This window comes from Patiria miniata, unplaced genomic scaffold, assembly GCF_015706575.1.
Source record: "Patiria miniata isolate m_02_andy unplaced genomic scaffold, ASM1570657v1 HiC_scaffold_19, whole genome shotgun sequence".
Lineage (NCBI taxonomy): Eukaryota > Metazoa > Echinodermata > Asteroidea > Valvatida > Asterinidae > Patiria > Patiria miniata.
The window spans coordinates 9,014,918-9,032,446 of record NW_024037057.1 but is presented as its reverse complement, the minus strand read 5'-3'; the positions used below and the strand labels follow the sequence as shown (position 1 = coordinate 9,032,446).

The window sequence follows — 17,529 nt, the reverse complement described above, 5'->3', positions numbered from 1 at the left end:
TTGGTATTCCTGTATAACTGGCACGCAGATGACATCTTGTCCACAGTCGCAGCATAACGCTCACCCTGTGACATTGGTGCAAAGGTTTCACTCACAGGCCTACCTTCAGTTATTTTGCAGAGAGAGTTTGCACTCTGCTTAATCATAAACACTTCAAAATTCATTCTAAGAATGACGGCGTTTTCTGTTTGTGTTCTCTTTACTTTGGTGGTTTATGTAAAGGGCGAAGATTTTGATCATCATGGAGCCATCTGCCCTCCCGGGTGGCTTAAGTGGCAAGAATCCTGCTACACCTTGCTGCCTGGTAGGATGAATCACACCGACGCCTCTACCGAGTGCGCTAGGCGTGGAGCCGCTATGGTCGTTCCCGATTCACAGGAAGAGAATGACTTCATTTGGAGAGAAATGAAGGAATGGGTGAACAAAACTGCCGCGTCATTTCTAATTGGTCAGGAATTGATGAACAAAACTAGCGGGACAATTGACTTATGGATCGGTTGTAGAAAGACAAATGGCGGCCAGTTAACGTGTGAGGGTGAAACGCGTTATCAAAATTACACTGACTGGAAAGACGGGGAACCAAGCAATAAAAGAAACGAAGATTGCGTCAGGATTTCCGAAGACTTTGGTGGACATTGGGGTGATATAATTTGCAAGGCTCTTTACTTTGCTGCCTGTGAAATGAAAGCTGCCTTAGCTGGGCACTGCCGGTTACCTACTCGATTCATCCACGTACCGCAGATGTGTCTACTCAACCACGAGATCAAGAGTTTTCAAGTCGGAGGCTTTGAAAGGTGTGGCTTTGCGTGTTGGGCGGAGCCTCTGTGCCACTCCTTCAATCTCTTGGAGGAGACCGATGGAGTAATGATCTGTCAACTGAACCACGCAAATCTCTACGAGGCTGACGGTAATGGGATCGGCAATCAGGAGAACTGTTTCTTCTACGAGAAGTAAGAACTATATCTGCATGGACATATTTTGTGACATTTTGTGACACTTTGAAATCTTTACATTAAAACAGTTGACATTGTTGTCACCACATATATAGAAACTAAACTTTTAGGCGATAAAACATAAAAAAATATCAGTGATGTTTAATGAATTAATGTTTGGCTCAACAGCTTTATTTTAATAGTCGTCACCAGTAGATAATATCAACTTCAAAGGTTTGAAGCGGCACATTTAGAGTTATGACTTATTTGTTAATGCTTTGATGTGGATCCGTCTTTAGTTATGTTTGCATTAAAAAAAACCACATCGATTTTGTAATGGCGTAGGTAGCTCAGTGTATCGTATCCTAACAACACTTATCAACGACAAGTCGAAACTAAAACTTACCACGATAAGGCCAAAAAAAAAAAAAAAAAAATACTCGGTCTCTGGTCAGCGCGCGCGTCGATTTTAATCATGCGCGTCAACCTTTTTTTACTTCTTCAAATTAACACGGAAGCTACAACAGCGCCCTCTATTGCCACACCTCCTCAAATTTTTGTACCAAGGAGCACCAAGGAAAATTACGGAGGACACCAATGTATAATGAGGACACAAAAAAGCGAAATAGTACCCACCTTGTCTGTACAATTCAAGCTTGGAAAAAAACAAAGCCACCAAAAAAAACAAAAAAACAAAAACCGCGTCGCCGCATCAATTCCGGAACTTCGGTCTGACCAGAGACCGATTATTTTTGGGGGGCCTAATTGTCATCATCCTTTTTGTCTGTAACATAATATCGCACCCACTGCATGCAACGAGGAATAGTAGGTGGTGATTGTAGGCGGGAAAGTGTTACTTCACTTATTTCGCCAAGAATGTTTTTGCTCTGTTCCATTTCGGTAAAATACAACAAAATACGTCAAGATTACTCAGTTTCGAAGTTAATGTTTAAGTAGAATTACAGAAGAAGAATGTTCGAATGCACTAATTGTTATAGAACTAGGGTGATTATTGATGTTTGTAGTTACGCCATCGAGACATGGTTTTTGATGTTTCGATAATTAATTATAATTGTGTGTGTTAGCATAATATGAAAACAAAAAGGATTGTCGGTATTTCATCTATCTATATAGCCTTAATCAATGTTAACACTCTCTCAATTTGTAAGTGTATTTCATCCTTAAACTTGTTCTTTACATTTCAATTTCTAATGATCGGAGTAATAACAAGTTTCACTTTCGACCTCATGTGACGAATATTGAACCCGTTATAGAAAGATGAATTAAAAATCCTATTGTATTAAAATCCAAGTGTATACAAATAACATTTTGATTGAGCCGGTTCATCAGATGGTTTATTTTGATACCATTTCATTTTTACGGGGTTTCCTATACAAGAAGCTGAACATTGGTTACGAGGGGTACCATGTTGCGCTGAAAGATCAAAATAACGTTAACTTGTCATAATAATATCAACGTCTTGGTACCAAACGCTGATTCGTTTATCTTACTTGTATAGCAATATACAACATAGGTCGCAGGGAAGTTTTTTCTTAAACATTGACATCCAATTTGCGAGACATGCATAATGCTTTTTTAATTTTCCGAACTTCTTCATTGCAGTTCGTCCGCGAAGTGAGTCAAGTCAGAACGTCCCAAATACTTCAGTTCTTTTATATAAAAAAAAAATAGCACAGAAGTTTGGTATTTTCGCCCAACACGCGTTGTTTAGTGGTCAATTTTCGCTCTTTATGAGCCCAAATCATCTGCCATGTGACACCAGTTTTGGAGATCACCAGACTACGATGAGATGGTGTGTCTGTCGAGTTTCCTCCTCATAACCGCAACTATTTGGTTAAGCTGCCTCAGATCTGACTCAAAAGCGTCTGTGCTGGCGCCCTCAACGTATACGACGAACAATGCCCCAGCCTTTGGGCATGAGCAGCTCCAAACACCACGTGACACCCATAGTTGATGAATTTTCAACCTGATTTTAGACACAAAAAACTCTTTATAAACTGTATGCATTTCACTACAGTGCGAATACGCACATAGGCTAATTCGTAATCTCAAGTTAGTGCAATTGCAAGCATTAACGATGAACTATTTTTGTTAATTGAATACAATTTAAAGTAAATCTAATCTACGATTTTGTTTCAAAGCTCACAACTCTTCACCAAAAGCCTTGACGTCACTCAGAGCCAAATTACCGGTTACCGTAACGACTGGTTGGGGCTTTTCGTTACACAATGGTTCATTCATACCCTAGGCATTCTATGCTTTGTTTTCTGACATTTCTGGAACGAAGAGAAGATTAAATTTGAAATGCAGCTGCTGGCAATCAAATTCAAATTATATACAATGCCACTAATTGATATCCTGAAGGACTGGCGCTATTGTTATTCGATCATGAACTTCGTCGTGACGTTATTAGATTCGTCACTTCAATTAGTAAAGCGTAGCTAGCTGAGTGACAGATTTACCCTGAATAGTTACAGAAATCGATACTTAATCTAGCTGCAAGATGAGGTTTTCCGTCGTCTCTTAGCAACGGTCCACAACAAAGGAGACTTGCTATGGCAACGTGTTTGTATTCCTTTCATTGGGCCTCAGGGACAGCTAGGAACCAAATTGGTATTCCTGTATAACTGGCACGCAGATGACATCTTGTCCAAGTCGCAGCATAACGCTCACCCTGTGACATTGGAGCAGAGGTTTAACTTATAGGCCTACCTTCAGTTATTTTGCAGAGAGAGTTTGCACTCTGCTTAATCATAAACACTTCAAAATTCATTCTAAGAATGACGGCGTTTTCTGTTTGTGTTCTCTTCACTTTGGTTGTTTTTGTGAAGGGCGAAGCTTTTGATCATCATGGAGCCATCTGCCCTCCCGGGTGGCTTAAGTGGCAAGAATCCTGCTACACCTTGCTGCCTGGTAGGATGTATTACACCGACGCCTCGACCGAGTGCGCTAGGCGTGGCGCCGCTATGGTCGTTCCCAATTCACAGGAAGAGAATGACTTCATTTGGAGAGAAATGAAGAAATTGATGGACGAAACGGGCGCGGCATCTGACAAATTACAGTTGTGGATCGGTTGCAGAAAGACAAATGGCAGACACTTAACGTGTGAAGGTGAAACGGTTTATCACGATTACACTGACTGGGGAGACGGGGAACCAAGCAATGGCAAAAACGAAGATTGCGTCAGGATTTCCGAAGACTTTGGTGGACATTGGGGTGACAGGATTTGCAAGGTTCTTTACTTTGCTGCCTGTGAAATGAAAGCTGCCTTAGCTGGGCACTGCCGGTTACCTACTCGATTCATCCACGTACCGCAGATGTGTCTACTCAACCACGAGATCAAGAGTTTTCAAGTCGGAGGCTTTGAAAGGTGTGGCTTTGCGTGTTGGGCAGAGCCTCTGTGCCACTCCTTCAATCTCTTCGAGGAGACCGATGGAGTAATGATCTGTCAACTGAACCACGCAAATCTCTACGAGGCTGACGGTAATGGGATCGGCAATCAGGAGAACTGTTTCTTCTACGAGAAGTAAGAACTGTATCTGCATGGACATTGTGACATTTTTGTGAAATCTTTCAATTAAATCATTTTAACATTGTGGTTTTCACTTCAGCACATTTTGAACATTCTTAGTGGAGGTCGAGTTATATTAGCAAGACTAGTCACCACAGATAGAAACTAAACTGAAGGAGTTGACACAAGAAGACTGTCCGGGAAATGTCTGTGATCTTTAAATAAATTTAATGTTTTGTTCATCAGCTGTGTTTTAATTATCATCATTAGTACATAATAGCAACATCAAAGGTTTGAAGCATCACATTTAGAGTTATGACTTATTTGTTGATGCTTTGTTGTGGTTTCGTCGATTTTGTAATAACGTAGTTGTAGCTCAGTGTATCGTATCCTAGCAACTTTTTTAACGACTAGTCGCGACAAAGATTAACCACGGTAATGTTCATCATTTTTGTCTGTAACATTTTATCGCACCAATTGCAGGCAATTATAGCAGTTATTAGTTTTAATAATGATTGCAGATGGGAACGTGTACCTTCACAGATTGCGCCAAGAATGGTATTGCTTTGTTCCAATTTGGCAAGCCATAACAAAATACGTCAAGATTACTCGGTTTCGAATTGAATTTTTCAGTAGAATTACAGAAGAAAACTGTTTGGATGCAGTTAATTGCTACAGAATTAAGGTGATTATTGATGTTTGTAGCTACGGCATTGAGACATGTTTTGTGATATTTCAATAGTTAGTTATAAATTGTATGCTCGCATAAAAAGAAAATATTTCATAACATATATATAAATGAATATTTACACTCTCTCAATTTGTAAGTGAATTTCATCCTTAAACTTGTTCTTTACATTTCAGTTTCTAATGATCAGAGAAATTAATAACACTACTCTTTCGTACTTTGTGACGAACATTGAACCCCGTTGTAGAAAGATAAATCAAGAGATCCTAGTGTGCATTTATTTTTAATTTAGCCTGTTCATAGATCATCAGGTAGTTTAATTTCATCCCAATTCATTTTAAGGTTATTGTTGATGTTTGTAGCTACGCCATTTAGACATGTTTTCTGACATTTCAATAGTAAGTTTAATATAACTGTAATTAGCTCGCATGAAAAGCAAATATTTCATATATCTATATAAATGAATGTTTACACCCTCTTAATTTGTAAGTGTATTTTCATCCTTAAACTTGTTCTTTACATTTCAGTTTCTAAAGATCAGAGAAATAACACAACTCTTTCGTACTTTATGTGACGACCACTGAACCCCGTTGTAGAAAGATACATTAAGAAATAGTGTGTATTTATTTTTTATTTAGCCTGTTCACCAGGTGGTTTAATTTCACCCCATTTCATTTTCGCGGGGGTTCCTAAATATAGGATACTGAATATCGGTCACGAGGAGTACCATGCTCCTGCATGGCGCTGAAAGATCAAAGCACCGTCATCTTGTGATATATCAACGCCTTGGTACCAAACCCTGACTCGCTTATCTTCCCATATAGCAATATAAACTATAGGTCGTGGGGACGTTAAGATAAAAAACATTTAAAATAAAATTTGACGTCAATTTAAGAGACATGAAGGCTTTTAGGAACTTTTTGCGGTCTGTCCGCGAGGACAGTCAACGATCTGGACGAGGACGTTCCACATATACTTTACGTTTCTTGAAAGACACAGAAGCTTCGATTTCTCGCACTAATCTCGTTGTAAACTGTCACATCTCGCGCTCAGTTGCGCCCGAATCAACCGCCGTGTCACACCATTGATGAAGATCACCAGACAAAAGTTTCAAGTTAAAGATGAGCTGTTTTGTCTGCCGAGTTTCCTCCTCATAATCGCGACTATCTGGTTAAGTTGCCTCAGATCTGACTCAAAGGCGTCTGTGCTAGCGCCCCCAACGTTCACGACGGACAACGCCTCAGCCTTGGGCATGAGCAGCTCCGCACACCACGCAACACCCATAGCAGATGAACTTTCGACCTAATTTTGTATAAAGAAAGATACAAAATACCTAGTTTTTATTTAGGAATGACGATCTTCTGATGATTTCGAAGCATTTTTAATTTTTTTATTCTAAGTTTTGTATAAAACAAGCGATTGACCAACTTTGAATTTATACCTGGTAAAACAATATCTTGCTCTGCGAGATATCCCCGACAGAAATCCCTTTGCTGTGTAAGCCCTTCACTGTGTTGCGTAGCTCGGTTGCCAGCTGGTTTAACTGGTTCCCTTCCAGGCATATCATCTGCTGCCCTCTCGTGATATCAGAGAGTAAAAGGCGGTAACGAAGCGGGGAGCCGTTGGTGTTCCTCATGGCATCACCTGAAACTGATCAGAGCGAATACAATATATTGGTTGCAGTCGAGAAATTAAGTATGGCTTCATCAAAGTTATAGCAACATATATAGTCCTTTCTGCGCTTGGTTGGAAAACTGCATTTTTGCCAACCACGGCCTGCAAAACTATGGAAGGTCCAACACTGCAAAAATGAAGAAGAGTTATTACAGATCACCAAAATATTATTTGATACTTGAAAATACATCATTTTCATCAAACCTACATAATATTTCATAAATATGCCTTTTTACTGTGTGTTGATGGCGTTATGAGGACTTTTTTGGAAAAATGTGTTGCCAACCACGGCTTCAATTTATGCGCTTAATTACGGCAGCCCATACAAAATGGCGCCAATGTTTACAAACAAAAGAAAGGCCTATAAGGGAACACACCCAAATCCGTCATGAATATGGCGACATGGTTGAAGCACTGCCGGGTACCATTCATGGCGGATCTACAGAGGGGGATGGGAAGTTCTAAACACTCCCTTTTCGCCGCAACAAATAGGAATATAAAACACACACACACGCACACCCACCGTCGATCGTGGACGTCCTATTGTCCCTCTTTTGTTTGTACTCTAACTTTTGAGAATGACTCCCATAGGTTTTGTTCCCGACCCCAATCGCGGACGTATGCTGGGAATCGTGGACGATATTGTTCTCTTTTGTTCTTCGGTATTTTTCGCCCTCGATTTGAAAAGATGAACACGTACACACACAGCAAATGCCTGCTAAACTACCTCTTGGTAGTTCAACCCTCCCCCCTTTATCCAAAGCTGGATCCGCCCCTACCATTACCACGTGCACGCTTGTGCATGTAGATTATCACACACGATAAATGACGCCTGTGAACCAGCGAAGAGTATTTCAGCTAATTTCGTTTCCATTTTGCAGAGCGCCCCCTTTTGTTACACTCAGGGAGCCGAGTTTCATCGTTTTGAATTCTTACCGATTGTATTGGCCCTTTTTACTCCGACTCTTCTATTCCTCAACTGCATGGCAGATATTGTGTAAAGATAAGGATTGAGGGCGCTATTCATAGGAAGGATGAAGACGGCTGTCCATGCGTAGACCACGCTTGGTATAACGAGCACTCCAGCCAGAGAGAGTATTCCCATGATGATGACGGGCATCCAGCACAGAAAGTCCGTGAATAAGATCAGGAACATCCTTCCCGCCATCTTCATCTCCTGCGACTTCATGCTTGACCGGATCTTGCGAGAGGTGCGACGGGCCGTCAGGTAGATCCCCGTGTAGCAGATCAAGATGAGGATGAAACAGATGACGTTGAAGAAGAGAAAGAAAGAGACGGAGAACTCCCAGCCCGGGAGCTTGTCCTGGGTGAGTGGGAGAGCGAGGCACACTCCGGTCCGACCGTAGAAGGACCCGGCAAAGTACGACAGGCCCAGCACAGGTAAGATGCTTACCACGAGCATCACTGTCCATCCCACCGCTGCCACCACTCTGGCCGACTTGATACCAAAGTATTTATTCTTGAGTGGAAACATGACGCACCATAACCGATCCAGACTGATGACCACTAACATAATGACCGACACCTCGCTGGACAGGACTGAGATCAGACCTGCAAGCTTACAGAGGGCGCTCGACTCCCACTCCGCCGCGTGAAAGATGTAGACGTTCCTAAATCTCAGGTCGGCACTGGCGATGATTAACATGTACACACCCATCAAGAAATCTGACACTGCCAAGTTGAGAATCAGGAACGCTTGGACTTTGTTCTTCTCGTTGTTCCCGCCTCTCTTGAGACGGTAGAGAAGGACCAGGGTGTTGCCTAGCAGTGAGCTGATACCGAGGATCCAGATGAAGGTGCGCAGTATGTTGTTGCGCATGAGGTCCTCACACGAGGAGAACTGATCCGGCGGTGGTGTGCATTCTTCTATGTCACCAATCAGACAACAAAAGACGTACCTGTCAGAAAACCTGTAGTTACGACAAGAGAAATGTACATATTAAGAAACTACGCTGCCAAAATTCGGATTTGAAAAAAACATGGATGAAAAGTTACCCAAAGCTCAAATCCTTCCTGTACTTACAAAGTTTGCAATCGATCCAACCCGAGGAACATATTCTCAGCAACGTTTTGTATGGACGTGTGACGAACGTCTCTGCGAAAAAAAAAATTAAGAAAATTATGCACAGAACTAGTGAGCTACAACCGACCTCCTTACACTAAGCATACAGTTCGGCTTAACTTTATTACCGAGGACCCGAGTACTTTGCTGCGGTCCTTAGCGTTATTGTCTGATTCTACTACACTACCGAGGACGCGTGCATTATTAACAATGTGGGACTGTGATTTTAACATTTTATTAACGAGTCCACATAATTGGTTCATATATGAAAACTATCCAGGATTTGGAATCAGGTCCTTGGATTTATTGCTATAAGGTAACACACTGTTCAAAGTCCTCATTCGTACCGTAAGTATAACCTGCACTGACTGCAACCTAACAGCATAACAAACTTGATCTGAGAGAAAAATAAATAACTACTCACAGCATATTGAGGTTACCCAGACCAACAAACGCCCTTGGTTCGATGTTCACCAGGGAAGAACCGTAAAGGGATCTAAGACATTGAGTAAAACGAAATAATTCAAACGGATTTTAGACAATGGATTCGCGATATGGCGGTAGATGCAGAGCACGACATTTGGTTAGTTCAGATTAAATAAACTATATATAGAAAGAAGTAGCGCGCAACCAAATAATTCTAATAACATGAAACAAAAAGAATAACTGGGCCTAACAAGAATAAATATTCGTTTACAAAATGTTGGTGATGACTTACAGATTTTCCAACGAATCCAGACCTTGAAACATTTCCTCAACCAGCGTGTCTATCGGAAGGTCTGATAGTTCCCTGACGAGAATAAAGAAAATAATAAGAAAATAATCACACATACAAACGATCAAGACTGAAACAGAGCATGCATGGTGAAAAGGACAGTAACACAACGTATAAGAGAACTGTGCTTTTTACATGAAATAGTCAATTGTTTTGATATATCTGCAAGTCTGAATACCATAAATGGATGATGGTTCCCGAAACGGACAGTCGTAGAACTATGTGCAAATCAAAACAAGGAGATAGAGTTGGCCAAAGTCTGGAACGGAAAGCTATCAATGAAGAAAATGTCTTGTCATAGGGACCGATTCATAAAATATTACGATTCGTGACGTAAAAATAATGTACTCACAGTGATGGCAGGACATTAAGATCAATGAATGCCCCTCTGTCAATTAGCGTCAAAGGATTCCCAGTTAAGTTCCTGCATGAGATCAAAATGAATCATCATGAAATTTCGGCATTACGGTATATTACTAAATGTACCATTAGGGAGACACGTTATCGTAATTTCTTCGGTAATAGGGAGACGCCGGTCAATAGGGAGACACATCTGTCTCCCTAATGGCACAGCCCCCCTTTACAGGCGAAAGTTTTTTGTCGCATTTGGATTATATTTGTTGCCCGTGGTCTAATTAGTACACATACCGAAATTCGTGGAAAAAGGACAAGGGAATATTGGGTTAGGGCACATTTAAGTTTGAAAAATGTTGTGCACAAGTTTATGGGAAAATCTCCCTAATGACCCATTCCCGGTATTACGAAACTGTCATAAGTTAAAATTACAATGTTCGTGGTGGGCAGTAGTATTAGGGGGCAGAAGGTTGATATAATAAGGAAAACATTAATTTATTCTCTTTTTTATTCAAGAAATGCCTCATGAATAATATTTACTTAAAATGTATTGGACTTACAGAAATACAAGACGTCTCAGTCCTTGGAATGTGTGTTGCTCTAGATGATGGATCTGATTGAATGCAAGTGATCTGCAAATAACGTGACATTAAACAGATGATTCTTTAGTAGCGCCACATTAAGTGTCAGACTTGAACAAAAAAACATGTAACATATGTATTTTGATGTACTACATTGTGATTTGTATTTCCAAGGAACGGGAACAACATACTTTCAAGCATTCAGTTGTACGATCCATTTTCATGCTTTAGGCCTACTTCAGGTTTGGCGATAAATAACTGGAACTGTGGTAAGCAAAATAGGCGCTTATTTAAATATAATAATTTTTAATTTGGAACAAAAATTGAAAAGCTTATTATACTTACAATTTCAACAAATTCGTTGAATTCTTGAAAATTCCCGATGGGATTTCGCGTATACCGTTATGTGGGATGTCTCTGTAACAGAACGCATGGATAAAATAATTAGGTCTGCATGTTATTACCACGAGTTGCTTTGTGCATAAATTTAATTGAATGATCTTGATTGGTATTCGGGTTGAACTTACAGGTTCGCCAGATAGGGAAAATCTCCCAGATCGAAGTGTAGTATTGTTTCTGCTGTTTCAATGACATCTCGCCTACGTCTCGTCCCTTCACTATGTTGTAAGGATTTTAATTTGCTGTTGTAACAATGAAGACAATAACGATTGGTAGTACAATTTCATAGTGATATTAATCAACATGTTCAATTCAGATCTAAACGTCTCTTGTTTACATTGTTGTTAATCTATCGTCACAGTTGCATTTTAGTGCATTAGAGTGCACAAATAATGGTAATTTACATGTCAAACTGCCACAATTTATTAATTGAAATGCTTACATGAGCCTGGCCTTATTTGGAAGCAAAGATGCAACCGATGCCGACCAAGCTATACCATCACATTCCACTGAGTAACCATGACAACGGCAACCATCAGGGCATGTTACATCTATATCAAAACAGAGAAAAAAGGGCCGCAAGAAAACGTTTTTTATTATCATGGTAGAACTCTACTGTCTGTGCCCTCAAAGAGTACAAGTCAAGGTTTATCGCAAAACAAAATCTCGACAATTTATCATCTCAATCTGTTAATTTTCACAAACCGCAGTAGAATTCGTCATCGCGTTCCGGACACTGAGCAACACCATCGCAGACTTTATCTGGCCAGACACAATACGAAGCACCATGGCAACGGTATGCTCCAGGACAGTGGAATTCATCTGTGTGCAAATGATGAGAAAATTATAAAATTTCAAACGAGGGAAAAGTTTGATAATTCTAACCAAAAATTTATACAAAATAGACATTGGACTGGTCTAATCGATGATTTGAGACTAGCCAACACACTTTGATCACATCGCTGGTTTCTAATGCAGCCTTATTATAAAGAATAGAATGGCAGGGAACCAGGGCAGGAAGTTTCAGGAACGTATTGACAAGGACGACTTTCACACTTTACCATAACCGTGCAGGCGCAACCTACGTCACAAATCAACCACTAGTCAACCAAAATTCCTTTATCAAACTTCCCAATCCAACTTACCACAATGCAGTTCGTCTTCTCCGTTCGGGCAGTCGAATCTACCATCACAACGCATGCGCAGTGGGATGCAATAGGAAGAAGGACATTTTAGTGTCCATGCAGGACATTCGAATGATTCTGCAAAGAAATTTTCAAAAAAATTATTATTAATACACCAATTTAGTACCAGTCAAACTTTTTTGCCATTCAACGTAAGGCAATCTTATCATGCTGTATGATCAATTGAGTTAAGACAGAAGAAGAACAAAAGAAAATTCCAGTTAATACGAAGAATTCCTTTTCAATCTTACAAGCAAAATTCATTAAGCTTTTTTCAAAGAAAACATTGTCAGCTCACCACAAAAACGCAAATGTGTGACATCACGGCATCCAACCTGCAGGCCATACTCATCGAAGTCATAAAGGCAAGTTGTGGACAGATTGGCGCATGCGCCGTTGTTGCATGTGAGTTGATATGTAATATCACATTCACGCCCTAAAATAAAACCAAACAGACAATCATTACAAAAAAACTATATATATAAACTTTTCTATTCAATATGAAAAAGAAATAAACAATATCGAAAAATGCGCTTGTCACATTTCATTTAGTTAGTTTAGGACTAAAACATGATACTTGACGACTTGTGATGAACTTTATAAGGACTTGTGGGCACTTGTTACGACTTATTGATAACTTACAACAATCGGATGGTTCATCCTCCCATCGAGTACCAGGACAATGCTTCATCCCGTCACAGATTGCTCCCTCTGACAGACATGTACCGTCGTAGCACTGGAATCCACGATTACACATCGCTGACAGAATAAGAAAACGTTTTGGAAGAAAAAGAATCTTACACTAGTGGCAAGAATTAAAAGATTACTACTCCGGCCACGTTGGAAGTGCAGTAGTAGATATGGAACCACGAAACACCGGCTTTAAAATGCTTGAACGCATGAGGAGAGAAACAAAGGCCGCTTCTGAATTGCATTATATACCGTATTAGATGCCTGGCACATTTCAGACTCTTGGTGGCAGCAGACTCGCTTGACCTTTGACTGGTTCCAAATTACTTGGCGGCGACCAACAGTAACACACGCGTCTTTTGGAAGTGGATTCAGGCGCTTCTATAGGTGCATGCATTTCTGCCAGCCGTAGCCAAGTAAATCCAGCCATAGCCAAGTAAATAGGTCAAACGAGTCTGCTGCCACCATGGGTCTGAAATGTGCAAACTAGTAGAGTGAGTTTGCTGCCACCAAGAGTTTGATATGCGACAGACATGCAGTCCTTACCACAGAGTGACTCGTCCGTACTGTCTGCACAGTCTTCAATCAGATCGCATCGTTTGCTTTTGTCGACGCACTGGCCGTTGCTGCATTGGTATTCCTCCAGTCCGCACAGTGGATAATCTGACGAAGAATTAATCAGTGCATGCAAAAAAAAATCATAAAAAGCTAGAAAACCTTTCGATCTTTAGCATAAGAAAATGTTTCCTCTTTCGGCTAATTTATAATAATTACCTAAGGCTCTCTATATTTCATACGACATTATTTCATGCAATCCCCTACCACAAGCCGTCTCGTCCGACCGGTCAGCGCAATGGATCACATTGTCACAGTAGAATGAAATGGAGATGCGCTCGCCAGTGGTCGAACACACAAACTCATCGTCTGAAGCCTCCACTTGAACGACTTGGGCACGGGATGGACCACGTGTCTGTACAGCTGACTGATCACCTGACTGGTTGGGGCAACTATACGGCAGTTGCGTGCATTCTCCGTTGTCACATCGTTTCAAGATTTTCCCGCACTCGCTCTGCATTTCTAGATGATTTGAGATTAAGATGACTGGTAAAAACGAGACCATATAACAAATAAACTTTACTTGCATGTTTCTAACTTAATTATCTTTAAAACAGCTTTTTCACAAGACACAGTTGTGTTCCAGCAAGTGGTAAGCCTTGCTCCGCTAAATTTGTAACTCTAAATTGGTACTCAAAATCACCGGTAGGCCCTAATTATATTCCCCTCTCACTGCCATTATTGTGTACACTGTAAAAAAAAAGTTGCGCAAAATGGGTTAATAATTCGACCAATGCTGGTCGAATTATCAACTGCCTACACTCTTGGGCAAATTCTTCCTAATAGTTTGACAGTTTTTACCCAATTCAACCCAATATAGGGTAATTTCATACCAAAGCTGGGTAAATTACATTGCCCAACAGTGTTTTACAGTGTAAGAAGCTCACAGACTTGTTATTTCCTTAAAGACAACAATGTCAACAATAATCAAATTCATGTGTAGCAGTAAATCATAATCAATTACCTTCCTGACTCAAAGTCATGTCGTCAGCATGTGGAGCATTGGTACTCGATACTGTTTCTAAATAGAGAATGGAAAATTAATTTTTTTTTTTTTCGCGGAGAAAGAAAACTAAATCACAGATAACTTAGGACGCATACAGGCAACATAAAGTTACGGTTGGCGAACTAGTCTAGTTAGTGGACCAAGTCCTAAATGAATATGAATGTTCCCAACGAAAGGGTTGACGCTTACCAGTGAATGTACCAATGAACTCTGCTGGTTTCTTGCAGATGAACTGCCGAGCATCCTTTGAGGCGCATGAGACGTCATGCCAGTTAGCCGTAGACCGGATGCTGTGTAGGGTGATCATTGTGCAGTCTTCCAGCACGTCCCCGTCTGGTTGCGGCCGTTTGCCTGACGAAATCCTGTAGTACATCCATCAAAAATGTGATTAGATTTTTGGGAACAATATTTATCATAACTTAGCCCTCTTTTCAATCGTTCTGTACGATGCTAACCAAAAATGATGTGTGCGCGTGCGCATTCTCGTCAAGGAAAATGAAAGTTGTCGGTAAGTAAGTAAGTAGTCTAAGTATGACCATGAGATTTGGAGGCATGTGAATTCGTTGCTTACTTAATCACAGTTTAAACTGAATGGGTTTTAACAATTTAAACAATAAGTTTGACTCACGTTCTTGGTATATACCAATCTGCATAACTCATAGGATACCTGTCGGTCCAACGAAAATGTCCTTCCGATAACCCATCAGTCAGTCCTAGAGAACACAAAAATTAGAACACAGATACCCGTTTAAAGAAAAAGCTTTCCATGTAGCTCATGGGCGAAACTGGACTCCAGTTTCTCTTCTGTTTCCAAAATAAAAAGTCTGTCAAGAGTCAATGTGGCCAACAGGCCGGCGTTTATCTCCGGTTTCAGTGTCAGGAAACGACTGAGAATATTTCTATTCCCACTGGATGGGATGCTAGTCCCTCGCAGGTTACTCCCCAGCTAATGCCGGTACCCATTCATTCTCCTGGTGGAGAGAGGCAAGTGGGGATGAAGAAGCTTGCCAAAAGAAACAACACATGTTCAGCAACTGGATTCGAACCCCTGACCCACTGATCATGACTCACAAACCCTAACCACTAGGCCACACTCCCGGCACCCCGTTGCATTTGTATAATATCAAGTGCTTACCAATGTAAGTATCTAACAGAGCTGTGTACCACTCGGACGTCAGCATGCCGTGGATATAGTTCACTTCCTTAATATCCCTTATACTGACGAGGTGTGACTGGTCGTTAACGCATTGCATCTCCGCGTCCGTCCATCGCAGATTGTCCGACTGATTGTAAAATCTGTAGCAGTGCCCACGATAGCGGTCCCACCCGTCGGGACAAAGGTAATCTGAAATAATATACCAATTTGACTCAATCGGAATTGTTGAGTTGATGAATAAACTACCATAAAGTTCAGTTGCTCTTCACATGCACATACCAGGGCTACACTTGCCATAATACTACACAGATACAGCACTAGGGGAAAATGCATTGATGTAACCGTTGGTACAACTTGACAAAGTGAAAAGTGTGTCTTTAAACACCCACATAGTCTACACGAGGGATTCAAACACAAGCACATTCTGTTTAAACAAACTGTTGCAAAGACAAAACACGTACACCAAGTTAAATAATGGTGTTATTTAGTACGGTAGTTTGTGAAGGCAAAAAGTTACGACAAAATTTACAGGGGAATAACAACTTCTTTGGAGCCTAATTTATTTTTTGAAGAGATATGCTCATGTACCACTATTCGATGCATTTTCAGTCACCGCTGCCTCAAAGCGTAATGTCTGATAGACAGCATAGAAGCCTGTGCTTTCTTGACTGTTTGAACCCAGTGGGCTATCCGTTCTGAAGCTCAAGGCGAGGTTGTTCCTGCTAGAATACATCCTCTCTGGTATGATGACACCATCGCAGTATCTTCCGAGTAAAGCAGCGGTGGCGCCATCGGCAGCTGGGCCGTCGTAGACGGCGACGTAGTTGAACTCGCACTCCTGCTCCGACGGCACGCGGAACTCGTGGAAGACCAGCTGGATGTAAGTTGCTGGCGAGGTGGTGATCTGCCAAGTGTGGCGCGTCTTGTGGGAGAAGTGGTACGGGTAGCCCGGACTTGTGATAACAGCGGCGTCAAAGTTGCACTTGATCAGTTCGGAGGCATTGTGGGATCCCACGCTGCATCCTGGAAGATCTGGGGATAACATTTAAGAGAGAACAGATGAGCTTTTGTACCATGCTCATTGACATGTTGACGAATCTGAATTCTATAACTCTTAATCTTATTTCACTATAGCTATGAAAGTGAAGTAGACCAAAGACGAAATTATACGTAAATCCAGATCATTTTTTGGACATTTCATTTTTGAAATCAGGATCGTCGTCGAGATAACCCGAATTCTTTTTCGTACCGAATTATTCCAATCCTGAAGATAGAAGCGTACAGTGCTGCAGTAAGTTGACTTTGTCCTTAATTTCCAACGAATAGATGTACTCTGTGTGATGGCTGCATTCACCTGAATAAAATATTTAGTTTGTCTTTGTTTAAAAAACTGTTTCAAGCTCGCACCTGTTACTGTGTACTCCGCACGGAAGCCAAGGGATTGTGATTCGAGTCCCGTCCAGTAGACCACAGAAATATTCGAGCTATCAGTAAGAATCAATGGAGGCGCTTTGCCGCAGATGGCCGTCGAAACAGCCGTCGGATCATACTGGGCGGGACCATCCAGCACGTAGACGGTATCCAGGCAATGTCCCGTGACGTCATCACGGTCCACCACCAGGAATTCTGGGAAGGAGAGCCTGACGTATTTGCCGGGTGTCACGTGAATGTTCCACTTGCAGATGCTGAACGGGGGCAGCGTTGCAGGGAAATGTGGCGTCGTCAGATTACCACTGGTGCCATTTGGGTTGGTCGTACCGCCGCATCCCAAATCGCACAATCTTACGCTGCAATCTTTGGAAATGAAACAAAACCATCAGAACACAAAACGGCGCAATTATAAACGCAACATTGTTAGTT

General features: G+C 41.2%; 3 protein-coding genes across 3 annotated transcripts in view; 2 read left to right on the top strand and 1 right to left on the bottom strand.

The window, feature by feature from the left end:
- The first annotated feature begins 171 nt into the window (after positions 1-171).
- On the top strand, positions 172-954 carry LOC119725392 (C-type lectin domain family 4 member C-like). Its single transcript, XM_038196797.1, has one exon. It carries the CDS (start codon positions 172-174, stop codon positions 952-954), a length of 783 nt encoding a protein of 260 aa, XP_038052725.1.
- Positions 955-3,625: 2,671 nt separating this feature from the next.
- LOC119725676 (low affinity immunoglobulin epsilon Fc receptor-like) lies at positions 3,626-5,303 on the top strand. Its single transcript, XM_038197198.1, has one exon. It carries the CDS (start codon positions 3,734-3,736, stop codon positions 4,481-4,483), a length of 750 nt encoding a protein of 249 aa, XP_038053126.1. The 5' UTR covers positions 3,626-3,733; the 3' UTR covers positions 4,484-5,303.
- LOC119725675 overlaps positions 4,698-17,529 on the bottom strand; it is a 40,753-nt gene continuing 27,921 nt past the window's right edge. Inside the window, exons 20-42 of the mRNA XM_038197197.1 lie at positions 17,077-17,463; positions 16,258-16,701; positions 15,649-15,858; positions 15,142-15,226; positions 14,703-14,875; positions 14,472-14,528; positions 13,715-13,969; positions 13,439-13,555; positions 12,845-12,961; positions 12,501-12,638; positions 12,164-12,280; positions 11,724-11,840; positions 11,461-11,569; positions 11,147-11,260; positions 10,965-11,036; positions 10,599-10,670; positions 10,037-10,108; positions 9,628-9,699; positions 9,334-9,405; positions 8,871-8,942; positions 7,763-8,757; positions 6,594-6,802; positions 4,698-6,454 (exon numbers count right to left, since the gene is read on the bottom strand). Coding sequence (XP_038053125.1) covers positions 6,263-6,454; positions 6,594-6,802; positions 7,763-8,757; positions 8,871-8,942; positions 9,334-9,405; positions 9,628-9,699; positions 10,037-10,108; positions 10,599-10,670; positions 10,965-11,036; positions 11,147-11,260; positions 11,461-11,569; positions 11,724-11,840; positions 12,164-12,280; positions 12,501-12,638; positions 12,845-12,961; positions 13,439-13,555; positions 13,715-13,969; positions 14,472-14,528; positions 14,703-14,875; positions 15,142-15,226; positions 15,649-15,858; positions 16,258-16,701; positions 17,077-17,463 — 4,268 coding nt within the window. The 3' untranslated portion in view covers positions 4,698-6,262. The remainder of the gene's footprint in view (positions 6,455-6,593; positions 6,803-7,762; positions 8,758-8,870; positions 8,943-9,333; positions 9,406-9,627; positions 9,700-10,036; positions 10,109-10,598; positions 10,671-10,964; positions 11,037-11,146; positions 11,261-11,460; positions 11,570-11,723; positions 11,841-12,163; positions 12,281-12,500; positions 12,639-12,844; positions 12,962-13,438; positions 13,556-13,714; positions 13,970-14,471; positions 14,529-14,702; positions 14,876-15,141; positions 15,227-15,648; positions 15,859-16,257; positions 16,702-17,076; positions 17,464-17,529) is intronic.

Excerpts from the sequence above, each read along its gene's own strand:
- LOC119725392 (XM_038196797.1), top strand. The coding sequence starts at position 172 with ATGACGGCGTTTTCTGTTTGTGTTCTCTTTACTTTGGTGGTTTATGTA.
- LOC119725676 (XM_038197198.1), top strand. The coding sequence starts at position 3,734 with ATGACGGCGTTTTCTGTTTGTGTTCTCTTCACTTTGGTTGTTTTTGTG.